Source organism: Lagopus leucura, unplaced genomic scaffold, assembly GCF_019238085.1.
Source record: "Lagopus leucura isolate 7727_CA_CO unplaced genomic scaffold, USGS_WTPT01 Super-Scaffold_100002, whole genome shotgun sequence".
Taxonomy (NCBI): domain Eukaryota; kingdom Metazoa; phylum Chordata; class Aves; order Galliformes; family Phasianidae; genus Lagopus; species Lagopus leucura.
This window is the reverse complement of record NW_024962263.1, coordinates 898,221-916,999: the sequence shown is the minus strand read 5'-3', so window position 1 is coordinate 916,999 and position 18,779 is coordinate 898,221. Positions and strand designations below refer to the sequence as shown.

At 38.4% G+C, this 18,779-nt stretch overlaps 1 protein-coding gene across 5 annotated transcripts in view; it reads right to left on the bottom strand.

Annotated features, from left to right (window-relative positions):
* Positions 1–18,779, bottom strand: part of LOC122178588 (tubulin polymerization promoting protein) — a 66,351-nt gene that overhangs the window by 31,327 nt on the left and 16,245 nt on the right. For all 5 annotated transcript variants that reach the window (XR_006178390.1, XM_042868833.1, XM_042868834.1 and 2 more), the window contains exon 2: positions 17,815–18,129. Coding sequence is in view for 4 of the 5 variants with exons in the window: in XM_042868833.1 (XP_042724767.1) it covers positions 17,815–18,125 (311 nt within the window). In the remaining variant the exon portion in view is untranslated. The remainder of the gene's footprint in view (positions 1–17,814; positions 18,130–18,779) is intronic.

The following is an 18,779-nucleotide window of genomic DNA, read 5'->3' as shown; positions in this document are numbered from 1 at the left end:
CTTGAAGTCAAATCCACGTTGCTGGGAAGCATGCTACTACATCAGATTTGTTTGCAGCCTAAGCATTTATTTTATGTCAATTTGGACAGCATCTCTACCAAATAAGCAAAAAAATAAAAAAGCCCAGACAATCCTTTTAGCAGTGACAGCTGTTTATCAAGAAGTAAACGATGGATGCAAGCATAGAGAAAGCATGCACTGGCAACAGAGAAATCAAGCTTGAAAAACTACAAATTTAATTTAAATTCAACTGTCACAAAAAGTCACAGCCCAGAGTGAGTCAGATGTTTTTTCTTTCTTTTCTAATTTCATTTCAGACATACTCAGGGATCAAATCACATTCAAACACAATACTGACTCCACTAACAAAAGGGAAAAGGAAGATTTCACAGTTTAAGATGCCAACAGTTTGGAAATAAATCCTATGTCAATTAACACAAAGTGAAGCCTCGTCTTTTTCTTTTTTTTTTTAATAAAAAAGAAAAAATATTTATTTACAACAAAATGCCAGCCTTCGCACAACCCTTTATAGAACAGTTCACTACTGGTGGAGCTGTGTTCGAGACGAAAGACACACATAGCAAACCCCTACTATCAGTACTACCAATTGTAGGCAAAAATAAACTGTATATTTTGATCAAATTCTGCTTTCTGCAAGCACTTGTCTGTTTCAAGTGAAGTCTGTTCTGGATTATCTCATGGAATTAGCTAGTAAAAGAACACAGTGACAGTGGAAACAAAGAATACAATCCAACATTTCATTAATCAGAAAAAACACACTGCACACAGTGCAATTAACTGCTTGGAATTCATCCAGAACTCTCATTAATAGGATTAACATCCTTCTGATGATGATACATGTTCAAGAACTTCTAACTAGCTCAAGAGGTCAAGACTTCGTATTTGTGTACCTCTTATTTAGAAAAAGACTACACTGGCAATCACCAGAAAGCTTCAGCACAAGGCCACACTAAGGCCCTTGTTCAGTAAAGATTCAAAGCCAAATCCACCACGAAGACCTTTCACGTGTAACTTTCTGTATCACAGATGTTACCTGGAAGTCAACAATCAGCACTGCTACAGCTTAACCTGAATCATCAATCAGGAACACCTTAGGAGACTCCCAGAAGTAAATTTTTATGCTCACAACGATTCCTTCCTGAAGGCACTCTATTCAGGTGCACTATTTTTGCTGCCTTTTTGTTGCTTGTTTTGTTGCCTGCTCCCTCCCTGCCTTCCTTTATAATCCCATTCACAGTTCTGGGGTTTGCACTTCAAAGGCAGAAGTTTTTGAAATGTAAAGGGCAGGGGAAGATAAAGTTCAGAAAGGAATGGAAAACATTAACAACAGAGGGCATGTGGAAAAAGAAAGCTTTCATGAAAACACAAGCATCATAAAAGTGGTCTCTGCAATGAAAAGTGAAAAATATGTACAAAAGGGAGACTAATAATATAATTTTTTTAAGCCTTGTGCTTAACTATGAGACAAAGACACCTTTAGATATAGGAAGGATAAGCCACGGCATTCTATTCTAAGCTACACTTCCTATAACAAACAGAATTATTCAAATGCATCACCCTTCACTGGAGGAAAGCATATCCATGGTACACAACAAATTTCTTTCTAACTGCCCCTACATTTGGGAACAGACCAATGGTATTAAGAAAAATGCCTGGAAGGTGCCCGTCATTCTCCCTTTCTTGATGGATCTCTCCACACGTGACACTAGATTCTGAAATAAAGTTTTAATTCCTCAGTTTGTTTTTGAGGTCCAGGTTCATATACCACGGAATCACAGAATGGCCTGGGCTGCAAAGGAGCACAATGCTCATCCAGTTCCAACCCCTGCTGTGTGCAGGTCACCAACCAGCAGCCCAGGCTGCCCAGAGCCACATCCAGCCTGGCCTTGAATGCCTGCAGGGATGGGGCATCCACAGCCTCCTTGGGCAACCTGTTCCAGTGCCTCACCACCTCTGGGGGAAAAACTTCCTCCTAATATCCAACCTAAACCTCCCCTGTCTCAGTTTAAAACCATTCCCCTTGTCCTATCACCATCCACCCTCACAAACAGCCGTTCCCCCTCCTGCTTCTATGCTCCCTTCAAGCACTGGAAGGCCACCATGAGGTCTTCAATAGGTTTTCATGGGCCCACTTCTCCAGCCTGTCAGGTCTCTCTGGATGGCTTCCCTTCCCTCCAGTGCATCGACTGTACCGCTCAGCTTGGTGTCTTATGTAAAACAATTATCAGTTCCAAGCCTGGACATCAATGTAACAAACATAAAATACAAAAGATCAAGCACTGGCCCAAAGCAAGTTGTAATAGCAAATGACACAATATTTATTTGGAAATGTTATTACTAGCATTGTCACAGGATAACAAGATTAGTCCAGAGTAACGTGAGAATTTACTGCTGCAAATTAATACTTCTATACTATTCTACGTTATTTGGACCTGCACACTGTTTGAACTAATAAGTGACTACTAGATAATTACACTCCGTATAACCCACACACAAAATTCTCAACCAGTATCAGAAATCTATCTGCAGTAACACTGTTTCAGTTAGCTGTTACTACAGCAGTCTCCAATTTAACAGTTTTCTGTCTAAATCTCTAATCTACAAGAAGTCATCCCATACCACTTGCTAATCATGTTTCATTTTTCTTAGATTCAAAAGGGGAAAGGATGGTGCAGAAACAGTAAAAGAAGCTTCTATTCTTGCTATCATGCCAGGAAGGACTACAGCAGTATAAACTAATTGGCACTGTTTAGTGTTGGCAGTTGTCACCTGACTAGAAAGTTTGGGTCTGTGGAATATGGAAAGTCTGACACAGGTCTGGAGGCAGCATAATTACAGATGGAAGTACAACAAATGTTTCTGAATAAACTCTTATTCAATGAATTTTGTTCCTAAGGTTTACTTACTCCAAATTCACCAACTTGCATGTGTCAGCCAATTCAGATGTCACTAAAAATGTGACCACATTCTCTCCTGTAAATCTGAGTACCTTCAATTTTGAATACTCCCCATACTTATGCCCTTCCCAAAGAAGATAAAAATGAAGGATTGCTCTGGTAACAGAATGCCCAAATGGCTTATCTGTCACAGTTTCTGACTTACTGGCATGGTAAGTTTAATTGGACAAGTTCTAATGTGCCACTCCTGCTCTCACATTCTTGTAAGTCATTCCTCCATTAAGAATTAAGATCTAAATAATCCAAATTAATCATGTAATGGTATCACATTCAATAGCAAACTTTACAACTCCAGCCAAAAATCTTCATCAATAAATATCTACCAGAATTATTCCCTAAATCCTAACAAAACCAAATGTGTTGATAACATTCACAGCAGACTACAAGACATGCCTTTTCCTCAAATCTCTAGTGAATGAGATTTTCTAACAAAACTCAGATTTCAAACTTGGGCTGTATCTGCTCTATCCTTAAATAGAAAAACAAATCTGAACTTAGAAACATGAAAAATGTGGCTGCTTAACAAACAACACTGTAATGAGAGAGATAAAGAAAAAGAAACATGCTTCTTGTTTATTTCTCTTGTATTAAATTAGAAAAAACAGACGGATCTTGTTCAATCTGTCAGTAGAAATCTGCTAAACTAAAACTCACTACAGCTGGAAACTCACTGATTTTCACGTGCCAACAGAATTTTCTATTTGCAAATACAACTACAGAGAGAGGGCAGAAGACACTGCCGTACAACTCCAGCAGGTTTTATGTACTGTAGTATTTAACAGCTTTAAAGAAAGGCAGCAGTAAAAGAACCAAGAGAAAATAAAACTCGAAGCATCACCCTGTATCAGGGACTCCCTCTCCATTAACGGGTAGAACTGGGATACTGAAATTGAACATCTGGATGATGACAGAAGCAGGAATCAACTGGCAAATTCTTAGGTAAGAAGATATCCTCCCAAAATATATCCTTGACAAAATGATCTTAGGAAGAATCTACAACAGAGATCTTCACCTAAGGTGGTGGGAATATTTGGAGTGGGGACATCTTTGAGCATGCGGCTATTTAACAGAAATGAGTTCCCTTCAGAGAAAGATTAGAACCAAACAAACAAGATGTCAAGACAACTTTTACAATTTTTCTATAGATATAACCTGCTTGGTTCTAGCAACCTGGCCCAATCAGAAGTAAGGACCTAAAGTAAGGACCTAAACTGAACAGGTTCACTTATCCCACAGTCATAGGGCAATGCCGTTATCATTTTATTATCAAGGACAGCAAAACAACAAGCATGGCACAGAAAAAATGCAGTGAGATGGATTCTTTGCAACACAGTGATAGCGACATACAACTGATAGAAATCTCTCTGAAATCAAGGGGAGGGCAACAAGGACAGAAAAGTACATATTATTCATCCAGGAAGTGAACACAGTAGTACCAATTCACCTCCAGGTAATAGTTGTCTCACTAGAGAATGAGACAAGTATAATACATCTAGATCCTTCTAAATACATGAAGATGTGACAAAATGTGAAGTGCTTTAAAAATCTGAAGCAAGAGGGCTTCAATAGTTCACTGCAGCACTAGCAGGTATTTTTGTCAGCACTGGAAACACAATAGAACTTGTGGATTTAGATAAAAGCTATTTAGTAAGACAGAAGAGGAAAGAAGGAAACAAATATGCAATGATAACTCTCCCTCTCTCCCTCTCTCCCTCTCTCTCTCTCTCTATGCAATGCAATTGTTCAACACCCAATGACTGATGCCCAGCTAACAGTACAACTGCCTGCTGACCAACATCCCACCAGCATTGCAAGTCTTCACCAACCACCAGCCACAATGCCCAGCAGCCCCAAGCATCAGCTGCCCCACAGATGTACAGCCTCCAGCGTAATTTCACATGGTATGGACTACTTCCTTTCCCAATTCAGGCCACCTGCTCTGGCTCTACCCCACAACCTGCTGTCATTCCACATCATAAAGCCAGTGGCTCTTCCCTGCTGCGTGGCACAGCCTGGCCCCAGGGGCATTCTCGTCAGCAACAAACAAAACATCAGTGCACAATTAACAGTTTTGGCTGAAACCAGGACAATATTCACCTTTTATTCCATACCATTTACACCCAACATTTTATCACACACCCTGATTAATTACACAGGTATCACTGCTATAGTCTGTGGGCCACTCCTCTAAACTGTCCACAGAGTTCATTTTGTCCATGACCAGGGTTGCATCTGCTGTAACAGTCCAGAGCAGGAGAGATGATGTATGTTGCTGGTCTGACGCAAGTTCAAGTCAGTTCTAGTTCGGAAAAAAAGGTAGGAATTCATTCTAGTTTAATCTAGGAGATTTTTGCTGTAATAATGTTGGTTATTGCCTCTTCTCACTCAATATCAATACTTCTTGAGGTAAACACTGGAATTCCCCAACTTTATGCATAGTGATGAAGTGAAACCAGGACAAATGGGAATGAAGAGGGAGAGAGGAAAATTACTTGGCAAAAACACGCAGTAGGTAAAAGCTTCAAAAGGAAAACACTCTAAAACAAGTAAAAGAGAGGAATAGAGATTAATGAATTCAAGGAGGATGAAATGAAGAAAAAATTGAAACAGAAAGTACATCTGATTGTAAAGATAGGGATTGGAAGAACAGACAAAATTAGCTAAAGAGAGTAATGGGTTGGGTTTTGGTTGGGTTTTTTTTTTTCAGTTTAAGAGAATAAAGATAGTGCTGCATCTGTCTATTTAAGGATACACATCTATGTAGATCTATGCAACAGCTAGCTACTAATAAAAAAATCTTCTAAGCAAGTATTACACAAAGAAAAGAGATTTTCTGATTGTGAATCCTTGAACTCAAGGAATGTAGAAACTTTACCCACACAAAACAGACAAGTCTAAAACATACAAACTTCATCACAAACATACTATTATCCTTGACACGCTGTCTACTTCTGGGCAAGAATCTAATAAAAGATATGAAACCAACAGAGTTATTCAGGAACATAAAAACCTATTATTTGCATACATGAAGGACAGGCACAGTTTCTCAGCGTGACTCAGGGGAAAGTTAACTGCCAAGGGACACAGACCAAGTGGTAGCAGAAGCAGCTTATCAAAGTACAGAATGATTCAGGATACAGCCTTAAAATAACAACAAACAAACTAAAAAGAGAAAAAGAGACACCCTAGAAACAGGCCTTGATCCCATATACTAGAAAACAAACTAGTGCTGAAGCAAGAAGACAGGGCCTAAGAATCGTCCTGCAGATATTCCAGTTTCTTATTCAGAGAGTTGAGTTTATTAAAAGCTCTCTTTCATTCTTGCCATCTTACAGATATTCACTATACTGAGAACACACCCATGGATCACAGAGGATGAAGGCAGAAACTTCTTAACTGCAACTGCATTGCCCTAGTATTTGAGAGCTGCCAGGGACATCGCTGGTCACATCTGAAATACGAAGATCCATGATGATGGTGTCACAGAGCTCATTAAGTCTGCCTCATAAAAGTAAAAGAAAGCAGTTAAAGACAGATGAATATTTAATTACAGTTATCAGTATCTAATGATTTCAGTCAACAATCTTCCCCAGACTACGACAAGCTTATACAACCTAGTAATAAGAAGCTCTTTCCTATTACAGCACATCCTCTTTTAAAGAGCAGAAGATTACATAGCCACTATAGCTTCAAAAGTTTCTTGCTATTGAAGTGTAGAGGCTTATGACAAAAGAATTACAGCTGACATAGCAAAGAATCAACATTATCTGTACTTGCTTTTAGAGTTGAGCAATGCACACATACTCATTGCCTGATGACTAAGGAAAAGTAGGAAACTGTACAAACCATCAGCCTCGAGCTCACCAACCATCCCATGTGAATGGACACACTCCTGTCACAGGAAAGTAACAGCAGATACCAAGATAATGAACTGTATTGTTAGCACCAGCATCTTCTGGATTCTGGCTGACGGTAACCTTCTTTACTGCTGTCTCTTCATACGTAATGTTTATGTTTTGACTGCGCTGACATTCAAGTAAGATAAGTTACCTTTGACGAGAGCAGTCAACAAATTCCAAGAACACTGTGTGGCACTTCAAAGAGGAGAGGAAAAAAAACAAGACTCCAAAGCAAAAATCACATATTTAAAAGAAACAGTGCTATTGTTACTAATGAAACTCAACAGAGAAAGAAGTTTCTCACTAAGGACTAGATGGTGCATGATTATGTGATACCACATCTTATTTCATTGAGAAATAAATAAGAAATAGTCAAACAATTACATGAACTCAAAGAAAAATGGTATTATTAAATGACTTAACATTGTAAGCTCTTAACTCATTAAGTCTCAAGACACGAGAGCTTAAATTAAGGTTTCATTAAGACCTTCAAAGTAAACCATCATGCAGGTAAAGAGAATAAGAACCCAATCTAACTCATTCTCGTGCAACAACAGTGAATATCCAAGATTCTTTCCTAGCAACACATCCAAATACCTGTCTTCTCTCAATTTTTCCTTAAAATTTCATTAAAAGAAACTTTATTGTGCTACCAATTTTCCTGGAATATTTTCTTGTTTTCCTCAAGTTTTTGTTCTTTTTCAAGCAAAAAGCCTAGTTCCATCTTTTTACAAGGTCTAGCCTTACGAGAGGTTTTTAAAATTACCAGTAGGATCTTTATTTCTATAAAAACAGTATTTTTCAAGTGTTTGGCCAATTCACATGATGGCAAGGTGATGGGTGGGTGGGTGGGTGTTACAGAGATGTGTTTTTAAATCACCACAAAATTCAAGTAAAATTACAACTGCAATTTGAACATTTTATTGTTCTTACTGCATTCCAGACATTCTTCCCTGTTTGCAATGATGTCTTAGACAAAATTCCCACTCTAGTTCAGAAAATAGTGCTCAGATTAAACAAACAAACAAAAAAAAACCTCACCAAATAAAGAAAATGAAAATAAAGGGAAAAGAACACAAAAAGCATGCTTTAATTCACATTCACCTGTTCACTCAGGCACTGTAGCTATTTTTTAAGTGATCATACCACCAAGATAAAATAAGTTTACTCACATTTCATGGTCAAGTAATTTGACAGACTTTGTTTTGTGCATTTTTTTTGTTTGTTTTTTGTTTTTGTCATTGTTTGTTTTACACAGAAAAAGATATAGTTAATACTATACATTAAAGTTCTTCTTTTTAAAACATAACTGAAACATTAAATAACACAGGAAAATGATGCTATGGAAGCCAGAGCATCAGTCTCATCTAACCTGAGGTAGGCTTTGCCTTTAGAGCTTAATGACACAGGGTTTAAAAACCAATAGATTTCTATAAGCTTGTGCAAATTAGAAAATATCATTACCAGATAGCTATAAAACAGCAACACTCCAATTTTTAAAAGGATTTCATCATGTTAAATCTTATATAAGCATAAGAGCAATTTCCGATTCCAATGAAAGCACAAAACCAGTGAAATCTACTGAAGAGTAAGATATGCTCATGTAAGTAAGAGTGCATGGATGTTGGGTTGTTTTAACAAATCAGAAGACAGAAGAAGAAAACCTAGATATACATTTATTTGTAGATACATCTTTTGCTGGACATATGAGAGAACGGTAATACTGAAAATAAACAACTGGCTTTAACTGAAAGCATAAGCTCAGGCTTTGGGAATCATTGGCCATGGATAGAAAGAGAGGTGTGAAATCAAGAACAATATATCAGGTGGGGGAAGAAAAACTAAATACAATGGCAGTCCATTTGCAGAGGTCTTATGCAGAAAAACCCACGATGAACCTATCAGACATAATCAACTGCCCAGAGCTAACCCATATGCTTCAAGAAAGGAGGCTTCAGAGAGAAGGTATACACACAGTAGAAATACCCCAATTTCTCTCTCCAACAAAACAAGATAAATAACCTAAAATAAGGAAGGTCACATGAAAGCTCTTGGGAGAAGAACAAACCTGTCAACCTTCCCCACCATAGGAGTAATCCATTTAGATTTGAATTTCCATACATCTCCAATGTTCACAAACCTTCCCCGCTCCCCAATTCCCTCTCGTCTTCATGTGTTCTAAAACAGCAGTAAGTGACTTAAATTTACTAATGTAATTTTTCTGCATTGCCAGCAGCCATTCCCATTTTACAGAACAGAAATCAACGGAACAGGCAGACTGAGGCCAAAGAAGTCTCTCCAATTGTTTACAATTAAAGTAGAAGAATATTTTAACAGATATCCAACAGAAAATCATCTGAAAACAACTGCATTGTTTGAAAACAGGAAACCTACAAACATCTAGATGTGCAAATATTGCTTTGGCCACAATAGATTTTTCTTTTTTATTAAGCATACATTTGAAATCTAGGTCATGGGTGTTTCAATACGTTATCCAAAGCAAGAACATTTCTTAAAGCATTGTTCAATTAGCTACGAGCTGGTAGAATCATCAAGTTACTCCAAGCATGAACAAACCTGGTTTGCTTACTCCAAGCAAATGCACCAAAAAAAAATAATAATAATAAAATGAAATTAAAAAATTGTGCCTATCATTCAGAAAAAAAAGACAGAATGAGAAAAACAGGAAATAAGAAACAAAATAGGGAATCTATGAGTTCAACCTAATTCTTACAGATACAAGAAAATAGGAAATAAACTAAAGAGGTGGTTTAAGACTTATTTTCAAAGTCATTAAGAATGCCTGTATTCAAACATTTGTTCAGTCCTCTTCATATGACAAAATAAAAATCAAAGATAATCCATAACTGAATTCAAACTTTCTCAAGTAGTCCTCAAATTCTCTATTCCTCTTGTGATTATTTGGCAGACAGTTTCCAGTTCAGATTATACAGCAGTCATCTAGAATGTATGCAAGCATAGGTTTAAAAATGTTTTAGTTGATGAACACAAAATTTTTTGAAGACCATTCATTGTATAATTGCAAGCAGGTAAGAAATGCTGAAACTTGATTCTCTAAGGTTTGGTGTTTCAAGAAATGTCAGAAGACAAATTCTGTGTTGAGGGCACAGTTTTGCTCAGTTCACTTTTCTTAATAGCTTCAGTGTGACCTTATCTCAGAAAAAGAATGGGGAAAACACAAACACATTGAGATATTTTTAATGGAACAAGTTAACCTGAAAGAAAGAAACTGAAGCATAATGAAAAAACAGCTCAATACAACTAGACTAACACTCTACATTTTTCAGAAAGCAGATGCTGCACTGTGGTGACAATAAATTAAAAGAAAAAAACAAAAAACAGCCTAGGACACTAAATCCATACATATTCGTATAACGTTGCTGCTTTCACCCAGATCAGTGAATAAACATACGACCAATTCTACTCTCTAGGTTGAATAGTCCTAGGTCCCTAGGCTTTTCCTTGCAGGAGAAATGCTCTAGTCCCTTCATCCTCACTGTAGCATTTCAGTATGTCCATGTCACTCTTGTACTGCAGAGCCCAGAACTGGACACAGTACTGCCACTGTGGCCTCACCAGGGCCAGAGGGAAGACCTCTCAACTTGCTGCTAACACTACACCTAATGTAGCCCAGGATATGCTTGCAGCCTTCTTTTCAGCACAGGCAAACTAGTTGGCCCATACTCAACTTGGTGTCCACCAGAACAAGTGAGCACCAGGGCCTTTAATGCAGATCTGCTTTCCAGTTCATTGGTCCATGGCATATATTAGTGGGTTGCTACTTCTCAAATGCAGGATTTTGAACTTTTGCTTACTAAGCTGCTTGAGACTTCCGTAAGCACATTTCTCCACTCTGTCAAGGTCCCTCTAGATGGTAGCATGACCCTCTAGAGTATTAGCCACTCTTTCCAGTTTTGTGCCACCCGCAGACTTTCTCAGGGTACACTCCTCCCCATCATCCATATCATTAATAAATATGTGGAACAGGACTGGATCCTGTATTCATCCTGTATTCATCCATCAGCTCAACTGATGATCACCCTCTGGGCCCAGATTTTCAGCCAGTTTTTGATCCTCCTCAGCGCACACATTCAGCTCCTACATTAACAGCTTGTTTACAAGGACCATACAGGAGACAGCGTTTCAAAGGCCTTATAGAGACAGACAATGTCCAATGCTCTGTCCTTAACTACCAGGCTAGACATTTCACCATAGGAGTCTTTCAAGTTGGTGGAGCTGACTTCTCCTAATGATATTCCTGTTGTTCGCATGCTTGGAAATGGCTTCCAGGATCAGCTGCTTGATTACCTTCCCCAGGAAGGAGGTGAAGCTAGTTACATATCCCTTTTTGAAGTCAGGAGTAACATTTGTTGTATTCTAATCCTCATGCACTTCTCACCAAACTGCCACAGTCAAAGACTGAGAACAGCTTAGCCAATTGCGTCTGCCTGTTCTCTCTGAACTCCTGAGTTCATCCCATTACAGCACACAGAATGAAGTGTATCCAGTTTCCTCAAGTATTCCCAGACCTGATTCTCTTTTACCAACAGTATATCTTCATTGCTCCAGTTTATCTCTCTGGCCTCCCCTTCCAGTCCAGCTATCATTGTTTCCTTAACTTTCATACTTATCTATCAACTTACTGTTGAGGTCTAACCCAGCAGATAGCTCAGCATCACAAGCCTTTCACTCACTCCCCTTGCCCCCACTGAGATGGGGGAGATAAAAAAAAAAAAAAAAAAGAAAGAAAAAAAAGTAGTGAAACTTGTAGGCTAAGAAGAAAGCTATTTACTAAGACAGAAAAGGAAGAGAGAAATAATGGTAATGATAAGAACATACATATTTACAGAGCAAGCGATGTGCAAGCAACTGTTTATCACCCGCAGACTGATGCTCAGACAATCCACAAGCAGCAGCAGCCCCTCCAGCAAACTGTTCATGGTTTATAGTTTTTCCCATGATGTGATATTGTATGGAATATCCCTTTGGCCAGTTTAGGTCAGCTGTCGTGGCTCTATCCCCTCCCAGCTTCTTGTGCTCCTCTCAAGCCCCCATGCTGGAAAAATACTATGAGAAGCCTTGGCTCTGCACAGCATTGCTCAGCAACAAACACTGGAGTGCTACTGTAAACTGACAAGCAAAAGGGTTAACGTCCCAAATACTTGCTAGAAAAATAAAGGACAACCATCATACTAACACGAGAGTGGTTGGAGTAGAGGACCTTGCAAAGGCAAGACAGCACTTTTCCAGGCTGATGTCCTTATCTTCTGAGACTATGCAGATCTGTTAAGCAGTAACAGACAGAGGGTGATGGAGAGATGCAGCAAATTCTACCTGGGCACTAAGGTCAACTAGTGGTTACTTCAGTAGGGGGTGAATGAGGCCCCCTGCAGTTCTTCCAACCCAATGAACCAATTCCAAATATACAGTAGACTGAGCATAATGAGAATCAAAATAGGTTTAATTAACTTCTCCTATTACTACAAATTATCCTGGGGAAAATGATTGGATAAGACAGTCAGCAGTGTAGTCACCACTCCGTCTGTCTCACAGCACAGACCCTCACTGCTGCAGACCTGAACATACTTTTTTTGTTAAACATAGATTGTACCAGATAACGAGTCCAAGCTGCCATCTCCTCTACAGATCTTCACTTTAGAGGCTTCTCACATCAATCCCACGTTGCTCTGGGTCTTGCAAATCAAGTAACATCTCAGTTCTCAGTGTTGTCAGTTCCCTTCAAAAGCTCAACAAACAACACTCCACACTGAGTGACAAACACCTCAGATATAAAGAAACATACAAATCCAGTGTTAACTGGTATACTGTAATGAGTATACCTGGATCCTGTATAATGAACTCCAATCAGTAAACAGAGATCTTGTTTTCTTACACTGATTTCTCAGTTGTGGTGAATGAACTGCTACCATGTCACTTTACATCTGTCGCTGGCTGATAGAAAAACAAAACATCCTTGTTATGAAATAAAAACTATCAGTCCTATCTTTTGCACAGAATAAATTATACAGCCACTATCAGCACAATTGCTTCAGTCATTAGTTTACTATCTTTTTTTAAACAGCGTTTTCAGCTGAAAGGCACAGAATAAAGATTCAAGACATCTGGGCCATGAAGCTAGTGCTGTCATGTGTCATGGGAGTCACAGCCTGGTGCCAAATATCACCATTGCTCTGCAGCTGCTGGTGCTCATGATCACAAATGGCACTAAGTGGTACAATGCTCTGCTGTGTCAGCAGAGATGAAGAGTCAAAGGAATTAATTCTTCTCATTAATTATAGTGGCTTATTCCTCTTCCAGAGACTTGTACTTTTATGCCTGCTAAGAAATAGTCCAGAATACCTCAGGACGTACACACACCCACAGATAATAACAGAAAAGACTCACCTAACTTCTTGAGAATACGTGATTTTTCTGGGCTTAGTGTCCAAACCTTCTCCTAAAAGGAGATCCAATTAGAAAGCCTTACTCACAATCCCCAGAAGACCTGCATTTCCCTGGAAGAGCAATAGCCCTCAGACCAAACACAGAAAATTAAAGCTGTAATCTTTTAAACCCTCACAAGCTTAACAAAAGTACAAGATCTCTAACTTTTTTCTTATGTCAGCTCTACTAACCCCAGCAAATTTTGGTTCATCTGTTACCATGAGATTGAAAGGCAAAGACCAGTTTATAGCAATGAGAACTGCAAAGAGCTAAACATTCCATTCACAATTTTGATCTAAAGCAACAAACACACTTACTGAGTCTGAATCACTGAGGCAAAAGGAAATGACAGTTAAAAAGGCAACAAAGGTGCACACACAAAAAGAACACCATAATACAGCAGAATAATACAATTTGCAGGAGAAAAATGCATCTGCTGAAAGTTATGTTCCTGCATAGGCTTGGCCTGTTTGCAGCAGGATAGAGTTGATACAGATAAGTGATCACAAATTTTCTGGATTCAACAGGACCTCTATATTTTCTGGATTTAACAGGACCTCTAGAAGCTTGAGCCACAATCACGAAAGGACTAACATTGTAAAACTGAAGTATTCACCATGATACTTATGACTTAAACAGTTTGGTTGGTGTTCAGGGATAGGAAAGGGGTGATCCTTCTGGATTTCCAGAAAGCCAGAAAAACCATCAACTCTGATTGAGACACTGCAACGCTGGCTAAGCTGCAGGCTTGAACTTCAAGAGTCAGTCCAAAGAGTGAGAAAAAGGTTGTCTTCCAACACATTAATGCTGGACCCCATACCAGTTTGAAAACTGTAAAGCACATTGCCTATCTTGGCTGGACTGTCCTACCACACTCACCATACCATCTGGATCTTCCAACTGTGTGCGTCAATGAAGAATGGATTGCAGGGGCAACATTTTCCCAGCAATGATGTCAACATAGCAGCTGTAAAAGCACAGGTTGTCTCTGCTGGTGCAGACTTGCACAAGCACAGCACACACACTCTTGTTCTTTACTGGGAAAAATGCATAGCTAATAGTGGTGACTATGTTGAAAGATAGTGTTTTGTAGCTGACAATTTGCTCTATCAAATAGTGTCATTGCACTCCCTGTATTTGTTGTGGTGTCTATGGAAATAAGTAGGAGGCACTACTTTTGGAGTATCGACAAACAGGCACACAATCTTGCCAGCTTCTTAGTGAAAACATCAAATTTAAGTCTTTCACAGTCTCATAGCAATGGTTAACTGCTGCTGAACTAAGTCCAGGCTGATCTCAGGTGGAAGCACTCCTGTAGAGACTTGACAGATCCAGAGTGTGGGAACTAGGCTAAACAGCTGACTCTGCAAGATGCACTAAATATAGAGTATGAGTGGAACTGTTCAGGGCACATGAAAATTGTTGTGAAGATTCTCCATGGGAACAAAAACTTCCTTTCTCGAAAAGATGGAGGAGTGTTTTCTGGCCTTCAGAATACATGGCTTCCTCAGCAACAAGAAAACATGTCAAAGCAACATAAGAAACTATTAATGGAATCTCAGAGGACAATTATGCTTTCATTTGATCTTTCACCAAAAATATTTTTAAAGGGTGGAGAGTATGGTATATTTGTAAAGCTTCTGTAGATTAAACAGCTTTCAATAACAATCCTGTATAGAACTGCAAAAATTTGTTTAAGATTTAACACATGGTAACATCAAAACAAACAAATGTTACCATGGAGACAACTACCTAAATAAATGCTCATAATGGATCCAAGCCCTGATGTCACCCAGGCCTGCCTGCAACCATAGCAACATGTCAGTATAAACAGAAATATTTTGATTTTTCTGTCTAATAATATCATAGAATTAACAGTTTTATGGCAGTGCTTAAAGCATTCTCTTGTAGTACTGAGTGATAACACTTCTAAAATAACAGCAGAGGCATTTATGTCGTGGCTATTACCATATTAACTACATACAACAAATGAAGTATGTGTATGGCATAGCTAACATACCACATTCCTGAGTGCAGTTGTTGACCTCAACAAAGAAATTTAAGTTCCTAGAATAACATGCCAGACTGCCGGTCAGAGATCAGTAACACCTATTATTAGATATTCTGCTTTCCTTAATACAAAAAACCCTCAAGTTCTTAGACTGTTGTGTTGTGCCTCTCAGTCCTGCAGGATTAACAAGAATGCAGACGCATTTTTCATACTAAATGCAGAACATTTATGTGCCCTTTTCCTGTGTCACCAATGAGATTGCTTTCTCTAAGGCAGTAAGATTCACTCAACCCATCTTGCAAGCACACTAAAAGAAGCATGACCAATAAACTTTTGCAACTCTGGAAGAGTTGCATAAAAGAAACAAGTCAGTTAATATACAAAAATTCCAAGAAAACAGGCAGTTGTTTCAGCTACTGAAAGGATAACCATGGAATTCCCTCTCCCATGATAACCATTTATTTCTAAATACTGCTGCATATCCACAAGTTGCATGCCACTAAGTTCAGTATACCCAAAATGCATTACCACTCTTAACATGTCAAATACAAAGGACAGATGTCAATATACAATAATAAGTATTGGAAGTGGAAAAAAATTATTGGAGTAAGCTAAAACTAAGATATCTATATTAATCTCCACACTTTACCAGAAAGCCTGAGCTGAAGTTATAAAAAAGTGAAATAATATTTCTGGTCCTGTCATTAATACTTCAAAACCCAGTAATTTGTAAAATGTTTTCTTCTCATAGAATATAATTGTAACTTAACTTGCTTTCAAGTATAACAGTTAAGCTAAAATATTAAAGTAAATAAATAAAGCATCTGTAGCAGAACAATAAATCAATCCTGAGAAAGTTAGCAAGATGGCAAACAGGGACCTCATACACAGAGATGGTACTTACTTTCCAGTATTCTGACAAAGCTTGCCATTGTCATTCACTACAGGCATTGCTGGCTAGAAAACAAACTCTGCTAAATGCACTCATTTCCCAGTCAAAGACCTGACAGAAAATTTGTTTGGCCAGACACAACTGTAATCTTATGCAACAAAACTTTTCTTCTAGTATTATGGACTGTGTTCCCTGGCCAACTTCCAGTAGCCACCAACACCATCCATCTCTATGGATGGCTATCAGAATCACAGGTCAAAGTCTGTCTTTGCGAGATAAGAGCAAAGCTGGTGAACATAAAAGCAGCAGGGTTTAGATACCCAAAAACTTAACTCTTTCATTTGGCATGAGAAAAGTACACTGCAGTTTCTGAGGTGCTGGAAACTCTTTTACAGTGTTTAATGTTTTCCATTCAACAAGGACACTAAAAAAAATAAAACAAAACATGAATTGTCAAACAAAAACAACACAAAAACCACCCTTGTGCTCTGTTTGGAAATATTTCATTGTAAGATAAGCAAGGAGCTTATATACTGAGTAGGCCTTTCTTGATGCACTCCAAATTTATCGTTAACCTTTAGCTTAGGGTTAAATCTGAAACAAAAGAGAAAGAAAGGAAAAGTAGTTGTAAAATACATTATATATATGCAAATAAGAAAAGAGTAAGTAATAAACAATTAAGGTAACTGCAACAAATGCAAAAGTATTTCAACTGCTAAATAAAGGAGGGAGAGGGGAAAGATAGCATATCTCTTCTGAAAATGTCCACTCAACAGCAGCCTGAGAAAATGCTGAACAGGCTCACTCCACAGAAGCAGACAAGAAACCCTGAGCTAAGCAGAGACTGCTGATCAATAGCAGTGTGATGCACTGACGCCCTTCTTCAGCCCTAAGTCCCTGCCACCTCACAACTGAATCCTGCATAATAGAACTGGATTCATTTTTCCCCTAGCAGGCATCACAACAGATACTTCTTTAAATCAGCTAATTATCACAGAGTCACCCTATCATTAACTTGCCCAGACACCAATATGAGAAAGTAGTATCAAGATTTTATTATTTCCTGTAATGAAAGAGAATTAAAGTTGATAAAAGCTAAAAAACAGTTTGGTGTGACCAGTACCCTGCACTTTAAATACAAGCAGCTGTGTTTTGCTGGACATAAAGACTATGCATGGAAAAAGGCCTTAGTATATAACCCACCTTAGCCTCAGTTCTTTGAGGCTGAATTTTGTCAAGATTTAAGACTACATCCTGACTTCATTCAGATATTATTCAGGAAACATTCACAACACTTACTGTAGTTTAAAAAAGAAGTTTGTTAGGACATAATCAAGACAGATACAGGTTATTCCATCTCTGCACCACATTACTCTTCAACACCTGCTATGCTGAAGTCAGTTTAACGTAGCAGGCAGAACCTGAATGCAGCAGCTTCACTGAGGAGCATTTAAAGAGACTGTGACAAAGGCATAGTGACTAGTGACAAGTCCTTGAGGAATCAAATTTAGATGGTTATCCACAAAACATACTGGAGAGACAAAGAAACAATAGCAGAAAGGAACTTACTTGATTTTACTGAAGACAATGTCAACATCTGTGATTGTCACATTCTTCCCATCTATCACCTGACAGTCCTTACACAGCTTAGACCAGTTCTTCCCATGCATTTCTTTTCCTGTGGCTCTTGTATCACCATGGATAGCAAATTTTCTAAAGGCCTCTTCCAGAGCACTTATTTCTCCTGCCACAGCTCCCTCATGGGAGCTATTTGAATCACAGGATAATCGTTTTGCAGCTCGGTCCTTAGTTGGATCTGAAGGAGACCTTGGAGGAGTCTTATTTGCAGGTTTGGTCGGCTTTGCTTTATTGTCAGCCATTGTGCTACGAGGAAGAGGAAGATAAACTTTGTTACCTTAATTTGCAATAGAGTTTACTCTCTGTTAAACTACAGGCTACTGTCTGACGTGTCATAACACAGGAGTAAGTGACCCATGAAGATCCTAAGAACTCAGTGCCCTTCACCGAACAACTTAAGCAGGAAAATGACACTCCAAAACAGGGCACAAACCTAGTTTCACCATCTTTACAGCAGACAACAGGAGAACACTTACTCTTTGCTTCTTTTTTTAATGACAACTTGAATTTTAATGACAACGTGAATTCATCACAGTTGTTCTACTGACTTGAGTGTCTTCTACATTATAGGCATTACTACCCTTTTTTTTTTTTAATATAAAAAATAAAAAGTCCTTTATATATTTTATATATAAAATATGAAAGTGCTTTATACTCTAGTCTTTGGATTTTTCCCCTCCCCCCCCTTTTTTTTTTTAATAATTGAAAAATGCAAAAATATTCATGCTTTAAAGAGATAACAACTAAGGAAGCCTCAGAAATACTTGGAAAAAACTCTCCGGTTATTTCTCAAGTTCTTGCTCAGAGAATTATAGCCATAAAATTCCTTTAGAATTAACATGTCCAGAATGCAGGAGCACTGAGAAGGGACGTGCCTTCTGTCCATCCACTATTTG